At 37.7% G+C, this 24,967-nt stretch overlaps 1 protein-coding gene across 4 annotated transcripts in view; it reads right to left on the minus strand.

Moving 5' to 3' along the window:
* Positions 1–23,666, minus strand: part of ABCD3 (ATP binding cassette subfamily D member 3) — a 75,013-nt gene extending 51,347 nt beyond the window's left edge. Inside the window, exon 1 of one of the 4 annotated variants that reach the window (XM_087447089.1) lies at positions 23,544–23,666. Coding sequence is in view for 2 of the 4 variants with exons in the window: in XM_004420815.3 (XP_004420872.1) it covers positions 22,703–22,812 (110 nt within the window). In the remaining 2 variants the exon portion in view is untranslated. Of the gene's footprint in view, positions 1–7,142; positions 7,273–22,702; positions 22,945–23,543 lie in introns of those variants that run through there. The other 3 variants (XM_004420815.3, XM_087447093.1, XM_087447099.1) reach the window with 3 other exon arrangements.
* Positions 23,667–24,967: the final 1,301 nt, after the last annotated feature.

The raw sequence follows: 24,967 nt of genomic DNA on the forward strand, positions 1-24,967 counted from the left end.
AGCTTTATTTGCAAACCGTTCCCATCATAAAAATTATTTTAGGATATCAAAAGAATTTACCAAATTCTCCAAATGAGTTTCTTCTTTTACATATCACACAGAAATAGAATATATTAAATATAACAGTCCAGCTGCCTCTTACTAAGCATAACTTATACAAGTACTCAATAAATGTGAACTACTACTATCGTCTATCACGCATTATGTTGGTAATTTTTACACACACACACACACACACACACACACTTATTTTACAAATTCTCCCATGGAGAGGTGGAGTCTATTTCTCCACCCTTGAATCAAGGCTTGGCCATGTGAACTGCTTTGGCCAATGGGACACAAGCAAATAGACACAAGTAAGGGCTTGAAAAATGTTTGTGCATTGGACCCTCTCTCCCGCTGCTGGGAATCTTTTCCTAGCCATGTGGGCAATCCCAGGTTAGTTACCTGAAAGATGAGAAGACTATGTGCCATTCCCATGTTACAAATGAAAAAAACTGGCTTGGAAGAGTCAGGAGCATGCCCAAGGTTCATGGTACTCAAAGGAGTTAATCTGGCACTTGAACCCAGGCCTGACTATTAATCCAGGCTACCTTCCTAAACAATATAATAACCAGCTTAGGTTCTTTTTACAACACATTACCATAGCACCCTATGCTTCTATGTAACAATGGTCACATTTTACGTCTCTTGTTTAATGTATATTTCCTCCCAGGAAATTAGTTCCATTGAGATCAGGAGCTATTGCAGGTTGCCTTCTCCAAAGTAAAGGAGAGATGGTGTGTGGGGTATAAAATGTTTATTAGGGATCACACTTGTGAAAGGAAGGCGAAGAAAGCAAGTTTGGGCAGAACTCAAACTGTGATGCAGGCCCAACAAAATTTCGGCCAACCAGGTGGGAAACCCTGAAGCAAGTACTGTCCATCAGAGTGCACTGTGATGGGCGGAAATGGTCAGGTGTTTATACCTCTTCCATGCTCAGTCTGCAAATGCATGCTGCTCCAGGGAGGTCATGACCTCTGAGTAGGTGGCTCTGCAGCTAACGCAGACTCTAAGGTGTGGGCAGAAGGGGTTACCTGGTGAGCCACACTCCTCAGAGCTGGACAATAAGCCCTTCTTTGAAGGGGCATCTAGGTAGCATATTTCCGTATCTACTACAGGGGTCATATATTACTCAACCCTCTATGTTCAACACCTAGTTGAGCTCCAACAACCTGTAAGAATGAACCTTTTAAGAAATAAGATACCAGGTCACTAGACAAGGCTAGAAAGCCAAACTTAACTACAATTCAGTAGATGGTCTTATTCTAAAAGTGCCTATGTTTATTATTGTTTCTAATTTAAATCGTATTATAAGATTGTTTATCTGTTTTTATAACTTGTATGAGATTGCAAAAGTGTTTCAGAAAATGTTTTTTATATATATGTTCAGGCGTGCCCAGTTAACTATGAGCCCCCCTTTCTAAGGCTCTCTAAATTCCTTCTTGTAAAGAATTCTTTAACGTTTTCCACAGATGTTCTCTATTTTAAAGATACTAGCTATATAAACATATATAGATCACTCAGGATACATCAGAGCAGTACACTAGATCCTATATAATGAGTTACATTTTTTTCACTTGAAATGTCATGCTAAAGACTGGAAAGAAGTTAATTTACTTCCCAAAACATGATCCAGGCAGATTCAATCTAACAAAAATTCAGTATTTTCCTTTTCTTGATTTTTATCCCATGAAACTAAAAAGGCTCTACAACAAACAGACATGTATGTCTTCTACTCTTGTATATTCCTTTTGGTTACTGAAAAAGATGCATGATTCTTCTTGTTCTAGTTTTCTGTAACACTGCCACCTAGGGATAACAATTTTTAAACTGTCTAATATTTAACGTATTGTTTTCACTTCCTTTAAGGTACATTTTAGCGGTTAGCCTGGGACTTTAATTTTTTTCCTCTTGGAGATTTAGGCTGGTCGTAAAATGCTATCAGATTGTTTCAGCTTTTACTTAAGTTGCTCTGATACTTTTAGACAACAAATCAGAGTTTTATACTAGTTGTGTTATATAGCAACATGTTTTGCTTACTGTTCCATTTTAAGATGCTAGCTCACGAAGTTTTTAACATAAATACATATTAAATAAAATGTTGAAAAAAAACATCAATTTATCAGCCAAATACATTAAAATAAAGGTATTCAACATGTTCAAAATACTGCCAATTGTTTTTCCTTGATGGCATTACAAGAATACGTCTGCAATATTCAACGCTGAATAACCAGAGTTATTCAGTCATTCTTTCAAGTAAAAATGATGCTCCACGAAAAAAGTGGCTAGTTCAGTTCACAACTCAATCGCACCAGTGCTTTCCCTCAGGACAGCCTTTGTACTTTAAAATGCTGCAAGAAGTGCTTTGTGCAAACTTCTCATTTTTCTTTGGCAAAGACATTACAAAAAAAGAAAAGATAAGACCAATAACCGACTATTTATAAAAAGTATAGGAGGATTTTATCCAAGAAATGGAAGGTCAGGTTAACATTCGAAAAAATCAATGTAATTCAGTATATTAACAGCCTAAAAAAAAAAAAAATGTCATACCAACAGATACAGAAAAGGCCTTTGACCAAACCCAACACCTATTCATCATAAAAACTCTCATCAAACTAGGAATAAAAAAGAACTTCCTCAGTCTGATAAATGACACTGACAAAAACCTACAACTATCATTATGCTTATTAATGAAACACTGAGTCTCTGTAAGATCTGGAACATGGCAAAGATGCCAACTCTCACCACTTCTATTCAATATTGTTACTGAAGGACACAGACAATAAAGTAAGAAAAAGAAATAAAAGGCACATAGAATGGAAAGGAAGAAGTAAAACTATCTTTATTGCAGACTCTATAAACATCTACATAGAAAATCCTAAGGAATATAAAAAAAAGCTAACCAGATTCCAGGATACAACATCTATACACAAATATTAACTATATTTCTACATACGAGCAAAGAACAACTGAAAATTGAAATTTTAAACATACCATTTACAAAAGCATCAAAAATACTAAATATTTAGGGATAAATCTGGAAAGGAAAAAAAAAGAAGGTGCAAGACCTTCATGCTGAAAACTACATGTTATAGAAAAACTGAAGACTAGATAGAGAGATATATCATTTTCATGGATCAGAAGACTCAATATTGTTAAAAAGTCAATTCTCCCCCAATTGATTTAGAAATTCAATGCAGTCCCAATCACAATTCTATCAGATTTTTGTAGAGTGACAAGTTGATTCTAAAATCCATATGTAAATGCAAAGGACTTAGAATAACTAACAAATTTTGAAAAAGAACAAAGTTGGAGAAATTGTACCTGATTTCAAGGCTTATCATAAAGCTACAGTAATCAAGAGAGTTTGATATTGGAGTAAAAATATAGATCAAAGAAACAGAAAAGTCCAGAAGTAGACCTCCATACATATGGCCAATCGATTTAAGACAAAGGTGCCACGGCAATTCAGTGGGGAAAGAAAAACCTTTTTAACAAATGGTACTGGATCAATTGGATAGCCATATGCAGAAAAAATGAATCTCAACTCTTATTGCACACCATATACAGAAATTAATCTGAAGTGGAACACAGACCCAAATATAAGAGCTAACACTATGAAATTTCTAGAAGAAAACAGGAGAAAATCTTAGTAATTTTGAGCTAAACAAAGATTTGTTAAATAGGACACATAAAGTACAAACTACACAAGAAAAAAACCAACAAATTGGACTTCATCACAATTTAAAATGTTTGCTTCTCAAAAGACACTATTAAGGAAACGAAAAGATAAGCTATCAACTAGGACAAAATATTTGCAAAACATATATCCAAGAAAAAACTTGTATTCAGAATACATAACAAACTCTTACAATCAAATAAGAAGACAATTCATTTAAAGATTTAATTAAACAGACACTCTGCCAAAGAAAATGGGTGGATGGAAAATAAACACATGAAAAATGCTCCAAGTCATTAGTTCTTCAGGAAATGCAAATTAAAACCACAATGAGAAACCACTACACACATCCACTAGATGGCTAAGATTAAAAAGACTGGTCATACCAAGTGTTATCAAGGATGTAGAGCAACTGGAATTTTCTTATACTGCTGATGGGAATATAAAATGGTACAATCACTTTGGAAAACAGTTTGGCAGTTTCTTAAAAAGTTAAACATACTCCTACTATACAACCTAGCCATTCCACCACTAAGTATCTGCTCAAGGGAAATGAAAGCGTATGTCCATACACAGACTTTACACAAATGTTCATAGCAGCTTTATTTTTAATAGCTAAAACCTGGAAACAATCCAAACGTCCATCAACAAGCGAATGGATTAAAAAAATTGTGGTATATCCATAAAATGTACTCAACAATTAAAAAAAAAACTACTGATACATGCAACATAGATGAATCTCAAAATCATTAGCTGACTGAAGGTAGCTAGACAAATTAAGTACATAGCATATGATCCCACTTATATGAAATTCTAGAGCAGCCAAAACTAATCTGTAGTCACAGAAAGCAGATCCGTCGTTGCTTCAGGCTGGTAGCGGGGACGGAAATGACTACAAAGGGGCATGAGGGATCTTTGGATTGACAGAAATGTTCGTTATCTCGATTGTAGCGATGGTTTCACAGGTGTTTACACGTCAAAACTCAGCAAGTTGTATACTTTAAATATAAGCAGTTTATCATACATCAATAATACTTTAATAAAGCTGTAAAAAAAATGACCAAATCCTAGGACAGACTTTTTTCCTAAGAACATAATAGAATAGCGCATTTTGTTTGTTCTTCATTGCTGCAGGGGTGACGGAGAGGGAGATGAAGTTAACTGTTCCTTAATAATGGTAACAAAACATGTAAAATTAATAAGCGGGAAATTCCCCTAAAGATGGGAGGAGACCAACTATGAGACTGGGAAAAAGAAACTGCCAAAGACTAAAACATAGAAGTTTTTACATAAAAGCTTTCAGACTAAGTAAAAAAGGAAGAACACAATTCTGAAAACTTTAATCAGAATTTAGTTAACCAGAACAGTAATTCTGACCCTAAAGTTTTTCTCACTTAGTTCATTTTTCTATGCCAGTGTTTCCTAGACCCAGGGTAATGTATGAACCTCTACTGAAGGAAACTAAATTCTTAAAGACCCCAGCATTGTCTTAAATTAAATTGGTGCTTCCTTAAACATGTACAAACATAAAATTAAGTATAGGCATACCTCAGAGACATTGATACTTCGGAGGGTTTGATTCCAGACCACTGCAATAATGCAAATATCGCAATAAAGCAAGTCACACAAATGTTTTTGGTTTCCCTCTGCATATAAAAGTTATATTTACACTATAATGTAGTCTATTAAGTATGCAATAGCATTATATCTAAAAAAACAATGTACATATCTCAATTAAGAAATACTTTATTGCTAAAAAATGTTAATCATTTGAGCCTTCAGCAAGTTGTAATCTTTTTGCTGGTGGAGGGTCTTGTGAAAAACACAACATTTTCGAAGTGCAATAAAATGAGGTATGCCTGTATACTTTTGTTTACAGCTCTTCTATAATGACAAAATAAAATATATCATTTAAAAACAGGTAAAATTTTTAAAACCAGTAAAAATGGAATCAACATTCATTTACAGTGACAGGTGAGCTAACATCGGGACAACTAATCCTAGCGTTGGCGTAAAAGAGCAGAAAGAATTATTTATATGTTCCAGTTGAAGTCCAAGATTTTTTTTAAATCTTCATTGTTTTTTCTTTTGTAAACAATGAATTGGTTTTAAATCACTGCTTCATTAATGGGATAATCAATTTATTAGTATATCCCAAAACAAAATTCTAAAAATTAAAATAGTCAATGAATATTTAATATTTACTTACTGCCAATAAATGTTACAAGTTGATATTTATAGAGACAAATGGGGATACGTGCAACGGAACTGCTCACAAAAATGAGTATTTACTTTTATGTTTGGTGTATATATACATACACACACATACACACATACCCACCCACCCACACATATATACACACACACAGACACACACCCACAACGGGCCACATGATCAGTGAGCTCTCCCATGGCTTTTCTCTCTTCAACCTTCCATTAAATATCTTGTTCAAAGTGTACCATAACATCTTATAAGGCCTTCACTTGGCCTAACACATAATCTACATGTAAGTCCTATGTTCTTTTATCAGTCTGTGACAACGAAAATAGTACATTACTCTGTAGCTCTATGTCATTTTCATTTCAAACCAAAGCTTCATTGTAAGATTTCAGCTTCTTGGAAATTCTATGAAAATACCTTTCACTTGTAGTTATCACTACAAAAGAAAATTTTAATAGCAAAATAATTCCATATGAGTACAAAAGTTGAAGATGATTTTCTTAGTTTTACATTATTACACTTCAACCTAATGTAGATTCTAATGCAGCAGATTTGTTTACTATACATGTGGTCTCTTTTGATGATCACATGGCAACAATTCAAATACAAAGATGGGCACAAAAATCTGCAATACTAGTATGGTAGTCATTTAGATGACCCAGAATGTACTTATACTAATTTATTTATAATTTATCACCAAAATGAAAAATCAGAAAATTGTCCTAGAACTTCAGGATCCTGAAGAATGCATCTTTAGAGCCATTATCTCCAGGCCCTAGAGATATTGCTCTAAGCCACCTCAGTCAAAACCATGATACCAACTATCACCCATTCTTTAATGACTCCCCAAATCTCTAGTTCCCTCCTCCTTCCTGAGCTCCTGACTTGAATATCTGGTTTTTCATAAGATACCTGTACCTGGATCTACTGAAACCATTTTAAACTCGACATGTCTATGTCTGAACTACTTTTCCACCCCAAATCTATTCTTCCATCTTCTCATACTGAACACCAGCCCTAACTCAGTGAATGTATCTTCATCTACCCAACTACCCAAACCACAGGGGAATTATGCTTAGACATCCTCCCTTCCTCATTCTCTTCCTATTCAATCTCTCTCTATGCTCTTCTTTTCCTCTATTGACACAACCTCAATTCAGGCCATCAAAATTTCTCACATAAACTAATATAATTTCTCACCTGATTTCTAAGTAGTTTACTTATCATCTCTATCCTCTTCCAATTCATTTCCACAGCCATATCAAACAGTGTGTGCGTGTGAGCACGACCGAAGTCAATCAGGGCCCAGAGATGACGAAGACCTGAAAAAAGGCGGTGACTATGGGAATGTAAAGAAAAATGTAAGAAAATTGCTAGAAATGACAGAGCGAAGGAACAGATAAGAGCTGGGAACTAGACATACAACTATCTACTGGGGCTTTGGGGGAAAAAATAAATAAAAATAAAAATTATAAACAAATATGGAAATGAGAGGAGAAGAAGAACAGAGACTTAAAGAACTATGTCAAGACAGAGGAGGTATTAGAAATCTTCAGCTCCAACTGATGCCCTGAAAGGCTAAGATCATTTTTCCCCAGGTCTCACAAACAGTTTGCACTCTCAGTGACTGGAGGACAGTGATTCCATTAACCATAATAAAGAACGAGTAGAAGAAGCATTCAGGGAAACAATGATTAGACTCATTGTAAACGTTAAATTTCAAGTCCCAGTAAAAGAACTATATGGACTGGTCTAGAAGACAATTTTTTTAAAGTTTAGATTTGAAGTTCAAGAGTAGAGATGTTGATTTAAAGACATTAACATGACAATGATGTAGACATACAATGATATAACTCCTTTGGCAAACAAGAATATGAAATCTGAAATATGAGTCTTGCATCTGTTTATTAGGATGCTATTCTAAAAATTTTAGAATGTGCTCTTAAGGAACTTGGTTTAGGTTGTTCCCTGACTGATATTGCTCCCAGGCACCTTAAAGCAAACTTGCCTCTTAAAGGAAAGTATGTTTCCTATACACCTCAAAATTACTCCCACAAGTAATTTTAAATTTCCAGACCATAATCAAAAATAACCAAGCATACAGCAAACTAGACTCCATAACCAAGAACCAGGAGAAATTATAGAAAACAGAAGCAGAGCAGACCCAAAAAGATCTCAGATGTTGGAATTTCCAAACACATCCTATAAAAAACTGCAGACCATATTTAAAGAAATAAATACGTAAAATAAAACTAAGATACCTACCAAGATGAGGAAATTAGAAGTAGCTACACAGACCTAAGAGAACCAAATGGAATTTCTAAAAATAAAAAGTACGACAATTAAAATTAAATATTTAACCAATAGGTTTAGCAGATTTCATACAGCTGAAAAGAAAATTACTAATTTGGGGGCTAAATTAGAACTGACTATCCAGAGTGCAGCAACGAGAAAACAAAGAAATAAAAGTAAGAGACAGTGGTTACAATGCAACTTAGTTGGTGCCCAAGAATAAAGAAAGAGAACAAAGCATAGATGATAGCTAAAAATATTCCAAAATGGAAAAAAGACATCAATCCACAAAATCAAAGGCCTAGTGAATCCTAAACAGGATAGATAAATAAATCCACACCTAACCAAATCTTAACGAGCTTCAGAAAACCAAAGACAAAGATATAAATCCTTAAAAGCAGCTAGAGGAGAAAAAAAGACCGATTACCTTCAAAGGAACAACAGCCAAACTGACAGCTAACTTCTCAACGTTAATAATGGAAACCAGAAAATGGTGGAATCAAATCTTCAACATACAGAAAGAAAATTACTGCCCATCTAGAATTATATATTCAGGAAAAAAAAAACACTTTCACAAATGAAGGCAAGTAAAGACATTATCTGACAAAATGGAGAGAGTTCATCAGCAGCAGACTTGTACTAAAGGAATTTCTAAAGGACATATTGCTTGGGGTGGGAGGTTTTGATCCCAGTTAGAAGGTGCAGGTTGCAAGAAGGAATGAAAAGCAAAGGAAGTGGTAAGTACGTAATTAACTCTAAATGAATATTATATAAAACAATAATAATAATGTCTTATAGTACTTAAAAAAAAATAACATGCATATGAATCAGGAGTAAAGTAAGTGGAGTCACTGCTCTAAAGTCCTTTTACTGTCTGGGTGATGAAGTATTATTGATTAACGTTTAGACTTGAAAAGTTAAACATATGTTAAAATTTCTAGGGTAACCAGGAAAAGAAAGAATTAAAATAAAATATAGACTAATTTACAAACTACTAGAAGGAGTAAAATAAAATAATGAAAAAAGAAATGAATACTCTAACCACAAAGCACTTATGCTAGTAATAAACAACAAAAAGGAAAAAGACAAGAAAAAATTCCCAAATGCTTGGAAATTGTGGTAGGTTAAATACGGAGACAAATTTGTGTTCCTCCTAAAATGGAGGAATCTATTTTCCCATCCTTGAATCTGGGCCAGGCTTGTGACTTGCTCTAACCAACAGAATGTGCTAGAAGCCTTTCTGCTTTGACCTTTGCCTCTAGGAATACCGACCTGAGACCATCACGTGAGGAACTGGTCTAGCCTACTGGATGACAAAAAGTCACTTAGATGAGAACCAAGGCACCCAGCCACCAGCCAGCACCAACCGCCAGATAAGAACCTTCCAGTGCAGCCAATCCTCCCTCCAGCTGAATGCAGCCTCACAAGTAAATCCAGACAAAACCAGCAGAGGAACTGCTGAGCCATCCTCTCAACTGAGGGGAAAAAATAACCGTTTGAAGCCACTAAGTCTTGGGTTGGTTTGTTATGCAACAATAGATAACTGACATAAATAAAGAGATACGCTTGTGAAAGGTCATGGGTCAAAGAAATCAAAAAATATTTTGAAATGAATGATATACATATCGAATAGTAAGTTTACAAAATGATAAAGTTTATATATCAAAACACCTGTGGGATGCAAGCAAAGCAGTCCTTACAGAGAACTGTATAACCTTAAATGCATACATTAGAAAAGAAGAAAGAGTGAAAAATTGTAATGTCTCTCAGAACATCAGAAAAACAACAAAACTAACTGAAGAAAGTAAAAAGAATAAAAGAATAGAGATAAAAACAAAGAAAATGAAATAAAAAATAGACACAATAAAGGTAAAGCAAAACTAAAAGTTGGATTTTGAAAAAATTAACACATTTTACAAACTCATGGCAAGACTGAGCCAAAAAAAGAGGGCAATATAACCAATATTAGAAACTGATCTATAGATCAGAAGCAATCCTCATCAAAATCCCAAAATCCTAATTATAAAATTTTTATAGATGTAATACCAATGCAAGAACTGATAACTGGGGCACATTTCATATTTTGTTTATAAGATTCACTCCATTCATAAAATAGAGTTCCTCTGAAGCATCTATAAAATAATGAGCATTAAATATTTACTTACTTGTAGTAAATCAATAGGTTCATAATGACACTTAAGAAGAACTCATTGGTGACTTTCAGAGAATAATAGGGAACTAATGTATTATCTTAAAAACTGGCAAAGAAAGAAGCAAATATCTATGCTGCCTTTCCAAACTGAACTGTACCACTGGGTAACCAAATAGTAGACAAAGAAAAGTGTCTTTTTATGGAAGCATTCCACATTATAAATGAAGAAATAAGAGAATTCAAATCTCACTCTTCTGCAAGCCCTAATAAATTCACTGATGTAGGCGTCAGGCATCAGCAGCAGCTGAAATCACACAAAGAGAAACAATGAGACACTATGTACTATAGACCTCTTGATGGGGAGTACACCACATCCCCAAGGAAGTACTCTTGTCCAAAAAACAAAAACAAAATCTAAACTTGATCAAGCTTTTAGATCCAACTACCAATTTATAGGAAATACAGACATGAAGAAAAATTATGCAATTGGCATAATCCAGACTGCAGAATTTGTATCGGTCAAAATACTTCATTGCTTGAACAAATAAACTGTAAGAAAGAAAGGGGAAAGAGAGATGGCATGGAGACGTAGATTCAGCGATTTACAACAAACAAAGTAACAAAACACAGAGGCAACTAAATTATAGCACTTAGGAACGCACATTCCGGTGATAAAACTTTAAAGAAATGCAAAGATGCAACTAATATAGAAGTCAGGATAGCAGTTAGAAGTAGGGGAGATGGAAGGGGCTGTGACTGGGAAGGGGCATGGGGAAGGCTCCTGGAGCAGATGGTTAAGATTTATTTCTTGACCTGGATGGTAGTTACAAGGGTGTTTGTTTTGTAAAAAAAAAAAAAAATCAACTTATATACATGTTTTATGCAGTTTTCTGTATTTGTGGTATAATATATAATAAAAAGGTTTTAACAAGTCTTAGAGTTATTTTACCATGAGTATAATATTTTAATATTAATATACTACCAATGAAATTTTAACAATTAACTTCACTTTGAATTTAACATAAGACTTTTTTTTAACCCCTGAACGATTCTTAACTATTCCTTTGAATTTAAGTCCATCTGAAGGATTTGATAAAAATGCTTTATCCTGTCTTTTACCTTCCATATGGCTAATTCAAACTTAAGAATTCTTATAATCAGGTACCATTTTTACCTTTCTGATTCCTCTCCGGTAAAATGAAGATGATAAAACAATTACCCCAAAAGACTGTTGTGAGGAATAAATGTAAAATATTTGGAATGATGCCTAAAATATGGTAAGTGCTCAATAAATAGTTAATAGTAATATCTCCGGCTTCATGCCCCTTCATCTCAAATAATAACTCCATTAACTCCATGCCTTTGCTCATGCCGTTTCCCTACCTAGAAAGCCTTTTACCCCTGAGCAAAACACTACATACTTCTAACTGCCAGGTACAAATGTGAAACTTTCCCAGTAACAACCAGAAGAATTAAACATTCCCAACTCAGTGGTCCCTTCCACAGAATTTTGTTCCTACCACAGGTCTAGTCATACCGAGTTGTACACATTTTCTATGTTTATTTGTATTTCCCCACAAGACTGGAGTTAGTAATAATGTTCATTCAATTTGGTATCTCAGTGCCTAGCCTACTGCCATACAACAAACATTCAATAGAATTTACTGGATAAATGTTATATTTCCTTCCACATTGATATTTTCTCTAATGGATGGAAGGGAAGTAGATATTTTGTTGAACCAGTGACAAAAGACATACAGAAATGTATTCACTCATCAATAGTTAAATTGAAAATTGTGATACTTATACAAGAAATGGGATCATCCCATTTATTCTATCCTACACTTGCTTCCCTCTCCTGCCCCACCTCCTTTACTGAACAACACATCTTCAGCATTACTGGGGGGTGGAGGGGAAGCAAATGAATACTATAATTGAAAACATCTTAAATCTATTTCCTAATGCAACAAAACTGTACTCATAGGTAACTGGAGAACAATATTTTAAGTAAAATATTACCAGGAGGTTTTTTTTTAACTAGAAATTTGGTGTGAAATGTTAAGACATAGGATTCTCTCTTTTAATAGTCTATGAGTTTCTTAACAGCAAAAATCTTATTTAATTTCTAATCTCCCCAAGTGACCAATACAAAACTAGCATGAAATAGGTTCTGTCTTCTCCCACTACAAGATCCATCCAGGAAAGAGACCTGTCTGTCTTATTTACCGTTGTGTCCTTAGCACCTAGCACTAAATGGTGAATTAAGGTACAGACTTGTATCATACTCCCCAACTCTTGAGAGTAGGACCTTTAATTCATCTCCATACCAAACATCCGAAAACCCAGCATCTAACACACAGTGGGCAGTTAGTGCATGATCTTTAGGTTCCTTTCTTTGAGTGGTTCATTGATTCCCAGGCCAACTACTTCCTCCAGTCCTCGTTCTGGAATGAGGAAAAAAATCTGATTCTACCTCAGTTTCTTCTTTTCCTGTAACTTAAGTTCACCTCCAAGATATACTAAAGAAAAAAACCACAATAACACTGAATATGAAGTCAGAAGACTGAGTTTGACACAAGTTGACATGTAGTATTTTTACAAGCAAGTTAAAAACATGCATAGTAAAAAGGAAATGCAACAATATGCCAATACCATATTAATCAAAGCTAAGATGCATCAGTTGTAAATTGCACCCTAATTTCAGAGAAGTTGAAATGTGAAAAAGGATATCTGTGGAAAACAATGCGTCTTAGAATCAATGAAATATGACAATAACCATGATAGGTGTTTTGTCCCTTCTTTTTTCTAGTATTCAAATTTTCCATAGTGTATATTTAGTCTAATAATGCAAAAATATTTAATTTTTAAAACTATGAAGCATGAAAATAGTATTTAATTTTAAAACAACTTGTTAGGTCTAGGCCTACTCACTAAAGTAAGATAAACTTACAGGACTATTCTTTTTTCTGCTAAGACATCATGCTTCATGTTGCTTATTCACAAGTTTATGAAAGTGTACAAATATGTTTTAAATAGTGACACGCATGATGTATAGACACATGATGATTAAATGACTAAACTATTATTTACCTGAGAAGCTGCCTCATTCCACACTGCATTTATTTTTAATGCCAACAGATAACTTCTTAAGCACAGAGTAAATCATATTCTATGCTTATATCTAGTAGTATGATACCATTATAGTGGTATGTGAGATTGCTACATCTATTCACAGACATCAAATTAGCTGATTATGCTTTGATGAGTTTTATTTTCTATTATATATTTTATTAATTACATTTATTCAGGATTGCTAATCTAGCAAAAGGATAACAAATGCATGTTTTTAAGAAAACACTTTTAGCACACTAACTAAAGCCTTACCTAACAAGGCTTCAAACGATCTTAATATGTATGATTGTTCCCACTAAAGAGTACAACCATGAGTTACCCAAAGCATTCTATCCTTATGCTTATGGAAGACTATATTCTTGATAGATGCATAAAAATGGTGATTTCCTCATAAAAAGAATGTTATGATAAAAGTCATGTTCTTAAGTAATGGCGTGATGCCTAATCTTTTGTAGAAATGACTACAAATGCCATTTTTAAACAACTCTAAAATTCCATAAAAATCATTCCAAAAGAAAAAACAATAGAGAAATACAGTATCCATTTTGCATAAAATATAATTTGAAATATATAATTCTAAAGAAAATTATAAAGAGTCTTTCTTCTTCATAATTCCAGCTTATATTTTACTGCAACAGATTAGAAGGTGATGATATTCATCAAGTCAAGAATGAGTTTGATGTTGATCCCGGGAAAAAATTACAATTTATTTATCTAAATGGATACTATGGCAGAGGGACTTAGAAGAAAGTGGTAAATTCTAGGAGCAAGCACGAGTTCACCAAACAGTCATGTCAGACCAAACTCATTCTCTTCTCTGAAGGCTACAAAACATTTGATGATGGACCAAATCAGGGGTTCTCCACCTTTTCCACGTAAAAGAGACCAATGCCACATACAGCTCTAGGGTCTCATCTTCATAGCTCCATGACCAGAAAAGAAAGATCCTTCCCCACTGGCTCCAGCAGAAACATCCCAAAGAAGGACTCCAGCCCAGCAAGGGTCAGATGCCTAGCCCTACTGCCAAAGTGCCAGGTGACTACCAGAAGGAAAGGTATGAAAAGGTGCTAGGTAAGTTAAAGATGAGAACCAGTACGACACCCAAGGAGTATCAATGAAAAGAAAGGTTATAGTGGTGTAAACACACTGTTCTATTCTTAGTCCTGTCCAATAACTTAATTTATTGGGAAAATATACAGAAGGAATCCTAATTAAATGTGCAGGATCAAAAAATATTTAGAAGGAGGAAGTGATGTACCCAAAGATAAGCATAAATACCTGCACCCACTTTTCGGGTTTTTCGTGTGTGTGGTGTGTGAGGAAAATTAGCTCTGAGCTAACATCCATTGCCAGTCCTCTTCTTTTTGCTGAGGAAGCTTGGCCCTGGGCTAACATCCGTGCCCATCTTCCTCCACTTTATATGGGACTCCACCACAGCATGGCTTGACAAGTGGTGCATCGGTCCGCAGCCGGGATCTTAACCTGCAAACCTCGGGCCGCTGAAGCAGAGCACTACGCCACCGGGCCAGCGCCGATACCTGCACTCAGTTTTAAAAATCAAACACACAAGTTGAGGAGGAACAAGGAAAGGAAAACAACCATGTAAGCTAAATATGAGTGAAGAATATTGATTGTCATAAAAATGAACATAATCTCACCTATTTTAATAAAAGCTTAGGATCTACAAAGCAAGTAACAGTCCGCGTCAGTCAGACCTCACCTGGAATGATGGATTAATTCAGTTTCAGACCTCCTCTTTAAGGAGCGGAGAAATAGAGTATCATATTCAGGAAGCAGCAACCAAAAAACACTGAGGCCTGAAACCATGTCACATAAAAGTAACTTAAATACTTTCCAACTCTGAAAGTAAATGATTCTATCAATTCAAAAGGCTTCTTTTTTGTGTGTGTGTGAGGAAGATCAGCCCTGAGCTAACATCCATGCTAATCCTCCTCTTTTTGCTGAGGAAGACCGGATCTGAGCTAACATCTACTGCCAATCCTCCTCCTCGTTTTTTTTTTCCCCCAAAGCCCCAGTAGATAGTTGCATGTCACAGTTGCACATCCTTCTAGCTGCTGTATGTGGGACGCGGCCTCAGCATGGCCGGAGAAGCGGTGCATCAGTGCGCGCCGGGATCCCAACCCAGGACGCGAGCAGCGGAGTGCGCGTACTTAACCACTAAGCCACAGGGCCGGCCCTTCAAAAGGCTTCTTTAGGGAAATTTTCATGGGCACAGTTGAGGAAATTTTTAGGAGGGCTCAACAGTTTTTGAGAACCTAACAATGGGATGTTTTTGCTGTCCTTTTAGTTTTCCATTAGCAAGCATAAGGAATAAAAGCTTTTATTTATTGAGCTTTGTTCCAGCTACTGAGTTAAAAAATTTTCTAGTTTAATCCTCACAACTACTGAGTTAAGTAAATACTATTATCCCTGTTCTACAGATGAGAAAACTGAGGCTCAAAGAGGTTGAGTAAACTGACCAAGGTCACAGAGGTAGCAAATAGCTGAATAAAAACTTGAACCTGTATCTAAGTCAAAGACCAGGTGTTATACTATGCCAAGCTGCCTCCATAATAAAGATCAAGTTGCTGTGTATAAAAACGTACCTTCTTGCAAACTAAAATAATCTTGCACCATTAATTTACACCTCTGAAGTAGTCAAAAAAAAATGTGAACACCCCTTAATGATGATGAGAGAATTAAATTAGCACTCATTCACAGTATTCTACAGCACAACTCTTGAAAAGTAATATGTGTAATTTGCATAGCTCAAGAATGTTCACATCCTTTCCACAAACGCTAAGGAAAGTTCATAACCTTCCATTCATTAATCCTTGTGGCACTTTATTCCAAGGAAATAATTCAACAGATATGGAAATGTTCACAAGCCAAAATCTATAGCACCACCTATAAAAATTAGAGAAGCAATCTAGACACCCAACATTTAAGGGTAAAATCAATTATGATATAGTCTCACAAAGGACTATGTATGTGTTTCTTTAAAAGCAGTTATGAAGTTCATGTACAAAACATATGAAAGATGTCCGTGCTTTAAATGAAAATAGCAAAACATGTACATCATAACTATGTAAAAATGCATACAAGGAATAAAAGGTAATAAGCAAAAATAAAACAATACGTGTGTTATGGTGATGACATGGATGATTTTTTATTTTTTTACATTGTCTTTAATGTTTCCACTCTATTAACTGCCAAAAGCATATTATAAAATACTAATAAAACAATTTTTATAAATTCCTAAGACTTGCTTTACCCATGCATATAAAAGAGGCCTAGCTCCTACGCAGCTCATAATATACTTAAGGAGACAACATTTACATTTGTAGCAAGAAAGATTTGTTATTTAAAACAACAGTAACCACAGCCCTAAGAAATGAGCATCTCATAATTAGTCATTCAACAAACATTTTCTGAGTGCCTACTACATGCCAGCCACAGTTCTAGCCACTGGGGCTATAACAATGAACAAAATAGACAAAAATTCCTGCCCTCATGGAGCTTACATCCTCGCAGCAGAGACATACAATAAACAAGATAAATACGTAAAATAAATAGCACATTTGATAGTGGTTAAGTGCTAAGGAGAAAAGTAAAGCCAGGAAAGTGGGGAGAGTGTGTGTGCAGAGGATGCGATTTTAAACTGAGTGGCAATGGAAGGTCTCACTGAGAAGACATCTGAAAAAAGACCGAAAAGGGGAGGGAGTAAGCATCATGGCTATCTGGGGAGAGAGCATTCCAGGCAGGCGGACAGCAAGTGCAAAAGCCCTGAAACACAATGCCTGGCCCACCATGCTAACGTGCCAAAAACTGAGAATTGTAATTAACAAAACAGTCTGTACCTGTTCCCCTAGCAGACCACAGACAGCCACAGTTCTCAGAACTCTGCTCCCAGACCCGACCTGCATCAGTTGGTTTCAGTACACAGCTGCTTTCCCTGGCAAATCCTTTAAGGCCTTCTTCACCTATGGTTGCTCCTTTTTATTCTGAGAATTCAAATGAGGCCAGCCTCTAAAACATCCACTCATGGTTCATCCTAAGGGTCTCTGCAGCTCCAGCCCCTCACCGGAATCATGCTTGTACTTTGCTAAACATTCGGCGGGCCTGTGAAACAGAAAAGTGAAGCCAGCCCCTTCTAGAGCTTGATTTGAAAGGAGCAGATCTCAGGAAGGAAAGCTGAATTTGAAGTGTACAGGAAAGTACAGTGGGGAGAGAGTGCAGGGAGTAGATGTGAGAACATCCAAGGGGTACAGAAAAGATCCAGCAAACAGGCCACAGAACTGAGGCTCAGGGAAAAACAGTCAACAAATTCCCAACAGTGGGAATGTCCAAGGAACTTGTAAATAAAAGAATGTCTCCATTTTAAGCTGTTCACTACGCTGAGATATAATTCCTGCCACTACTCCTAAAACTGTACTACAAAAACCTACTTTGTGACTGATGCTTTAGAGGAATCAAGGCAGATACCAAAAAGACAGGCTCAAGAAACAAGATGTAAGAGGGATCTAAAATAGAGCAGAAGCAAAGAAGTGAAGTAATAAGGCATGACTAAGAGAAACACAAACTCCCTGAAACTGCTCAGAAATATTTGGGAGAGGAAACTGTGTTCCCACCATCTATAGATTGGGGCTTAGAAAAGGATGAAGAATCACCCCATAGGCTGATGGATTTGGCTACACCCTGACGGCTGACAGCTAGATCACACCCAGTCAAGCAACTAACAGATGAAATAAGAAAGGTACCTAAATTCATGCTTCAGAAGGTTAAAAAAGTGGTGATCATCATTCAGATTGAGAGCTGTTAAATAATACTTCATAGAAGGGGTAACCCTGACCTAACACTTAAAGAAAAAAACCCTTAAAGAGTTGAAGAACAGAGGCTACAGAAAGAAATATTACAGATATGGCTAATACCATGAAAAAACCTCCAAAGCCAGGAATGAGTGTGGCCTGTTCAGAGATCAGTGCAGAAACTGGCCTATTTGGAACAGAGAGTACTCACTGGCAGGCAACGGCATATAAGATTAGCCAGGTAAGGTGAGACGAGATGGAGGAAGGCTCTGAAATTCAGGATGAGAAATCTGAACTCTGACAAGCATTCACCGGAAGGGTAAGAAACTGCTTTGTTCTTTGTTTATTTTTAAGATCATAAATACTCTGGCAATGTAGACTGATCCCTTCCCTGCCTTCTAAAATTGGCCCACTGATTTCTTACCACCTAGCTCATGATATACATCCCTAGGTACACAACTATTACTTCTATGAAGATAAACCCTCTACTCATGCTTGTACTGGTCCCACATCTCCAAGTGCCTGTAAGACAACTGCCCTTAAAAGTTCTCTGACTATCCTATACCATCTGTTCACCCACTTACTGAGTGTCTATCCTGGGACATGTGCAAACTAGGAATTTAAGGATGACTCAGTCCACGCCCTCAAGAAACTCAGGGAGTCTGATGTGGGCAGGAGCCCAGACAACAAACTAGCACAGTACAGAGCAGGAACTACTGGAGCAAAGGAATGCTTAGAGTATCATGAGGGCAGAGAACAACAACCTCAGTTTGGCAATCAGGAAAAGACAGAAAACACCTAAGAGAAAGTGCTGATGGAAGTGAGTCTTGAAGGAAAATAACCATCAAGGGTGGGAGAAGTGGTGGGGATGACAGTGATTACAACCAGACTGCCAAGGCTGGGCAGAGCCTGTTCCCCTCAGACACTGCGAATTCCACACTGCTGGATGAGTAGAAGTAGTAAAGGACCAGCTCATGAACACCATTCTCTCATGCTAAGAAATTTTGTATTTTAGAATAGCTGAAAGATTTTAATGAAGGAATAACATGATCATATTTGCGTTTCTTAAAAAAAGCTCTGGTGGCAGTGGAAGATGGACTGAAAGAGCATCACAAAGCTTCTTCCTATCATAAAATGTAACAAAAATCTGATAAAGTCTGCTATTAACATTCAATTTCTCTCCAGTTACCCATTCCTACCCCCCTTCTAGGCTTAGTTCACATCCTTCATAAAGCCTTCCCCAACACTTCCCAAACACATTAATCTCTCCTTTCTCAGAACTTCTAAGGCATGTCTGTCTATACATTGCATTTGTCATCACATTACATTTTTAACTAATTTGCGTTTAAATTTCTTCTCCCTAACAAGAACGTAAACTCTGAGAAAAGATGTTATACATTTTTTTAATGTATGTGTAACACACACACACACACACACTCACACACACACCCACCCCTTCCCCATCCCATAGCACCCAGCACAGTAATACAACATTCTGAATACTTCCTTTGAACTGAATACATGGTCTTCTTTATCCATGAGTAAAAAGATTCCACTATTACCCATAAATAATAAACAAACTATTACCCATAAATAATAAACAAACTATTACCCATAAATAATAAACAAACTAAGATGTGTGATTAGGCAAAACTAATGTGAAAAAAGTTAGTACACTGGTGGTGGGAAATGAATACAAGGGAACTTTCTGGGGAGATGAAAATGTTCTAATTTATGATAGAGATGTGTTACACTGTTGTATCCATTTATTTAAAAATGTATAACTATTTATATATAGATTTTACCTAAAATCTGCAAAATTAAGGGGTGGGGAGCAAAGAGCTTTAGATGAAATGAGAATAGCAGAATGTTCATGGTACTTCTTGGACAAAGTGTACAGGGGGTTCATTATATTATTCTGCTTACTTTGAATATATGTGAAATTTTCCATAATAAAAAGTAATACATATATAAAACCATATATATCTACATAAAATAGAGATAGATGGGGGGTCGTGTATGCAAATATATGACTTCACTGGGTGAAAAAATTGCATTAACAAAACTAAAACATAACTCAGAACACTACACATTCTTCTAATGTTTGGAATAATGTGACACTGTAACTTTTAACATGGTTTTACCAGCTCTATTACCTATCCAATTCTAAGGAATGTATTCTAAGAAAATCTACGGTTAATAGCATAGACGAAAAAAGGGTGAGCAGCCACAGGTTCCTGAATTAAGCACCAGACTGTAAAGTTAATTAGCCTGTTACCAAAGATACCCAAAAAGCCAGTAAAATATAAAGTTAGAATTTTCTAATCTTCAAACTGTGATGCCAAAGATATCTACTGAAAGATATCCAAAAGATTCCGGAAGTATCACATCTACAAAGATAGACTCAACACCATTTTTAATGGTTTTAAAATAATTCACTCATTTTATCTCAGTAATTTAAACTTCATGCTTAATTGTTCATAATTTGTATTCTCCTCCCACAAAATATTTAATGTGTAAAATAAAGATTTTCCTTACTCACGCCAATGCAAAAGATTAACAACGATCTTTTGCTCAGTAAATTAACTGTTGCATAATTTAACTCCCCCAAAAAGTTTACAAAGTTTCTCAAAAAGAGATTTTTAAAGCATTTTACAGTGAATAAACACCTAAAATTATTTAATAAGACAGACTCTATTATACCGTTTCGTTACTATTTCCCATTAGATTATGTTTAAAACTTTCCTTACTCAATAATCTCTGGTTTTATACATCAGTAGCTACCTTAGCTGTGACTGAAAGGGACATGAAGAGAGTTTCTGGGATGATGATAATGTTCTTATCTGGGTGCAGATCTGAGTGCTGATTACACGGGTGAGTTCTCTTTCTGAAAATTCTTCAAGCTCCACACTTATATGTGTACTTTTCTATATGTAATACTCCAATAAAGCAATTTTTTTTTTTAAATCATAAAAGTAAGCCAGAGCTGTTAGGACTGTCCTCTCCCATAATAAAACACCTGTTCTATGCACTGAAACACTTCTCTGCAAATGTAATTCAAAGATATCTTACAGCATTCAACATTTTCTACTGGCATATTCCCAGATAACAAATAACTTCTATTTGTAACTGGGAGCTCAGAAAGCACACAATCCAATAGAAAAATTTGTTCATATTTTCCAGAATAAATCATTTTTAAAGCAAAGTGAATAGGTGCTGTATTGTCCAGACAAAGATGTAAATCATTTTTAACTCTGTTAAGCGGATTTGGAAATGAAACGACTCTAGAATTCAGTAAGATAAGGAAGGTAGGAGAAGGTTAGTGAAAACCTGATGGAAAGGCCACTTGTCAGTGTTTTAGTCCAAAGTCTACTACTAACCAGATATTTTAGGCAAATCAAAAACAGGAGGCAACAGTATCTGCCCAGAGAGATGAAGTAAAATGCATGAGAGCAGTATGCCAAGATGCAATATGAAATTTCCAGTGACTGGCAAGAAGGCTTGGAAAGTAACCTTTCCTCATTTATTTGCTGAAGGCAAGTGTCTCCGGGCAAATAAAAAATTACGTCTGTAATCCCACAACAGTAACTCAATTCTCTCCCTTCCTCTAATCTTATAATCTCCCAAAGTTAAACCTAAACATCAAAATTCTCTCCAGGGGAAGTAGTGGAACATAATCAAAAAGGATCTTGATCCTCACCTAAAGCACACTTTCACCTTCCCCCCCTGCAGACCCTGGGAAGAGAACCTTGCTCTCCAAATACCAGGAAAACCCCTTCAGCCTTTCCGGATGAAATGCCAGGGCGTTCACTGACCAACTCCACGGGGACACCACTTTAGAAGGCAATTTTGCCAAGTGGACCCAGGATAGTTCACATGAACCATCCTGGAGTCTTTCAACAGCAACCACTAGGGAATCGTGCAAACCTTCATCCAAGTGCCTTAGCCAACAGCCTCTCGCCTGGCAAGTCCAATCTCCATCCCCATATCACACATACACGACCACAACGCAAATCCTTCACAGTCTGTCAGCAGATGAGATAGCACAACTAGAACATACTCAGAAAGCTGATACAGAAAGGAGGTGGTTTGGGGAAGCGGTGGGCGGGCGACAGCCTCCGGGCAGAGGCAGAGATTTGCCAGCGGGCGCAGGAGAAACATCGCACTCCCTGGGCAGAGTGAGGGGCCGGATAGGCCCGCGGGGACACCCTGACATTGGAGCCTGGCAGCAGGCCAGCCGGCTCTCGCCCCGCTTGACCCCGCGGGGGAAAGGAACTCGTCCGCCGGGTGCCGGGCGCCGGGCGGGGGGAAAGAGAGAGCGAGCAGCGAGCGCCCGCGCGGGCCCGGGAGAGCGGCGCGGCCGTGGGCCTTCTTACCCGTGCAGGCCGAGGGCGCGGCGCCGCTTGTGGAGCAGGCAGAGCAGCAGGAGCGCGGCCCCCGCCAGCGAGGAGTTTCGCACCGTGAGGTACTTGCTGAAGGCCGCCATGGCACCGCCTGCACGAGCGAGCCGGGGAACGGGACGCGGTGGAGACCGCTTTAGTGCAGGAAGCGCGGGGTAGACTGGGAGGAGAAGAGCGCGCGGAGCGAGGGCGGTGCCGGCCGCGCAGGACCGCCCCCTGGAGCGCGCCGCCGCGCCGTGCGCGCGCCGGAGACCACCTCGGACTTTGGCTCGGCGGGAGCGCGCGCGGGCGTCACGGAGGCCGGAACAGTCCTGGGACGCGCTCTGCGCACGCGCGGACTCTCTTGGGGTCGCCGGGCCCGGGGCGCCGCGAAGGCGCGAGCAGAGGTCCGTCGCTCGTCACTCCTCCGGGGTGTGGTTGCTGCCTCTGTACCCCGCCTTCGTGCACACACGCCCAGGCTTTCACGGGAACTGGGAAAGCGGGCCTGGCCTACCCCAGGAATTTAGTGGGACCTGCCACTCCAACCCCGCCCCCCCCACCCCCGGTGATGGGCCGTTACCACCCTCTTAAAGGAGCCCAGGAAGAAGGGGAACGGCCCCATCACAGAGCATTTACACAAAACCGAGGGCGCAGTAATCAAGTAGACGAAAACAACAGACCGGAACTCCTAAGAGGTGTCGGGAAATGTGGGAAGAATGACTACAAATCGAAAACCTTTTTCCAGGGGTGGGCGGGTGGCGCAGCAGGGTTAAGTTCGCGCATTATGCCTCGCGGCCTCTGCTTCGCTGGTTCGGATCCTGGGCGGGGTCCTACTCACCGCTTATCAAGCTATGCTGAGGCAGCGTCCCACGGAGAAGAGCTGGAGGGACCTATGACTAGGATATACTACTATGAACCGGGGGCTCTGGGGAGAAAAAAGAGGAAGAGTGGCAACAGCTGTTAGCTCAAGGCCCATCTTCCTCAAAAAAAAGAAAACCTTGTTCCAAGCCAGCGTTTTCCAAATTTCTATGTAAAATAACCAATAACCGTTGGATAGCTAAGAGAAGGTGAGTTTACTTGAGCCAGAGTGGGGATTGTAACACGGGAAGGCCACAGAAAGCGTTCCCTAGAAGCATGGTTTTCAGTGCAATCTTATATCTTTTTAGAATAAAGAAGATATGTTAAACACACCCAGGATATGTTTTCATGAAGATTTCAAAGGGGTATTCAGTTGCAAATTAGCAGATCAACATGACCATGATGTTAGGAAAGGGACTAATCTGGACGTGACCAACAGGGTGTTACCAATAGGGTGTCGGAGGGGAAGTATGCATTCTTAAGAGAGTGCATTCTTTACTTTAGTGGTTAAGCAGATGTACATTGTATGTTTGATAGGCCAAGTCAGGCTTTTTAGTTCAAGCTGAATCAGTTTTGAACCCAAATAGTTACCCCACATACCTTGATATGTGAGAATCTCTTGTCACAAACCATGGGGGTTGTGAAATCAGTTTGGTAGATGGAAACCATTACTTTTTTTTTCATTGAAATCCAGGGGAAAAAAGAACACAATAGGAAAATATCTGAGCACATCACGTGTAAAGGAGTTGTTTTGAGAAATTTTTATTCCAGTCTTTTGTATCTATGTGTCCCGGGTAGTGATATAAAATGTATTTCTTCATGTGGGTTTGATCAAACAAAAAGTTTTAGAAACACTGTTCTTTGCAAAGGGACATTCAGAAATAACAATCGTGCGTTGTGTTCATCCTGGCCTTACTCCCAGAATCGGAAGGGCTTTACGGATTATAGCATTCTTCTCCTGTCTGGCCCTATGATGCAGAAATAGTTATTCCTAGCATTTAGGCTGGCGTATGTACAGTAACTTAGTGCCTGTCTTCAGCTGAGGAAACTGGAGAAAAGCAAGTGTATCAGTCAGAAAATAAGTACATAAAACCTTGCATAATAAACACACGTAAAAAGTAGCCCATGTGTTAACATAGCCCACAAAATAGTGGTTTCCTAGGTGTATTGTCAATCTAAACTGGTAATTTCCTACAGACTACAAGAATCACTAGGACCGGATATAGTGATGGGGGGTGTGTGTGTGTGTGTGTGTGTTTAGGGATGTTCAACTGTCTAAATTTTGCTAAAGTGGAGCTTCTACAGGATTCTCCATTTGCCATGTGGACATTTTCATTACCTTACTTAACATTTAGGTAAATAGGTATGCATGGCACCAAGGATACAAGGATGAACAGATCATAA

The sequence above is a fragment of the Ceratotherium simum genome, chromosome 2 (genome assembly GCF_057802395.1).
Source record: "Ceratotherium simum simum isolate JZ-2026a chromosome 2, ASM5780239v1, whole genome shotgun sequence".
NCBI lineage: Eukaryota > Metazoa > Chordata > Mammalia > Perissodactyla > Rhinocerotidae > Ceratotherium > Ceratotherium simum.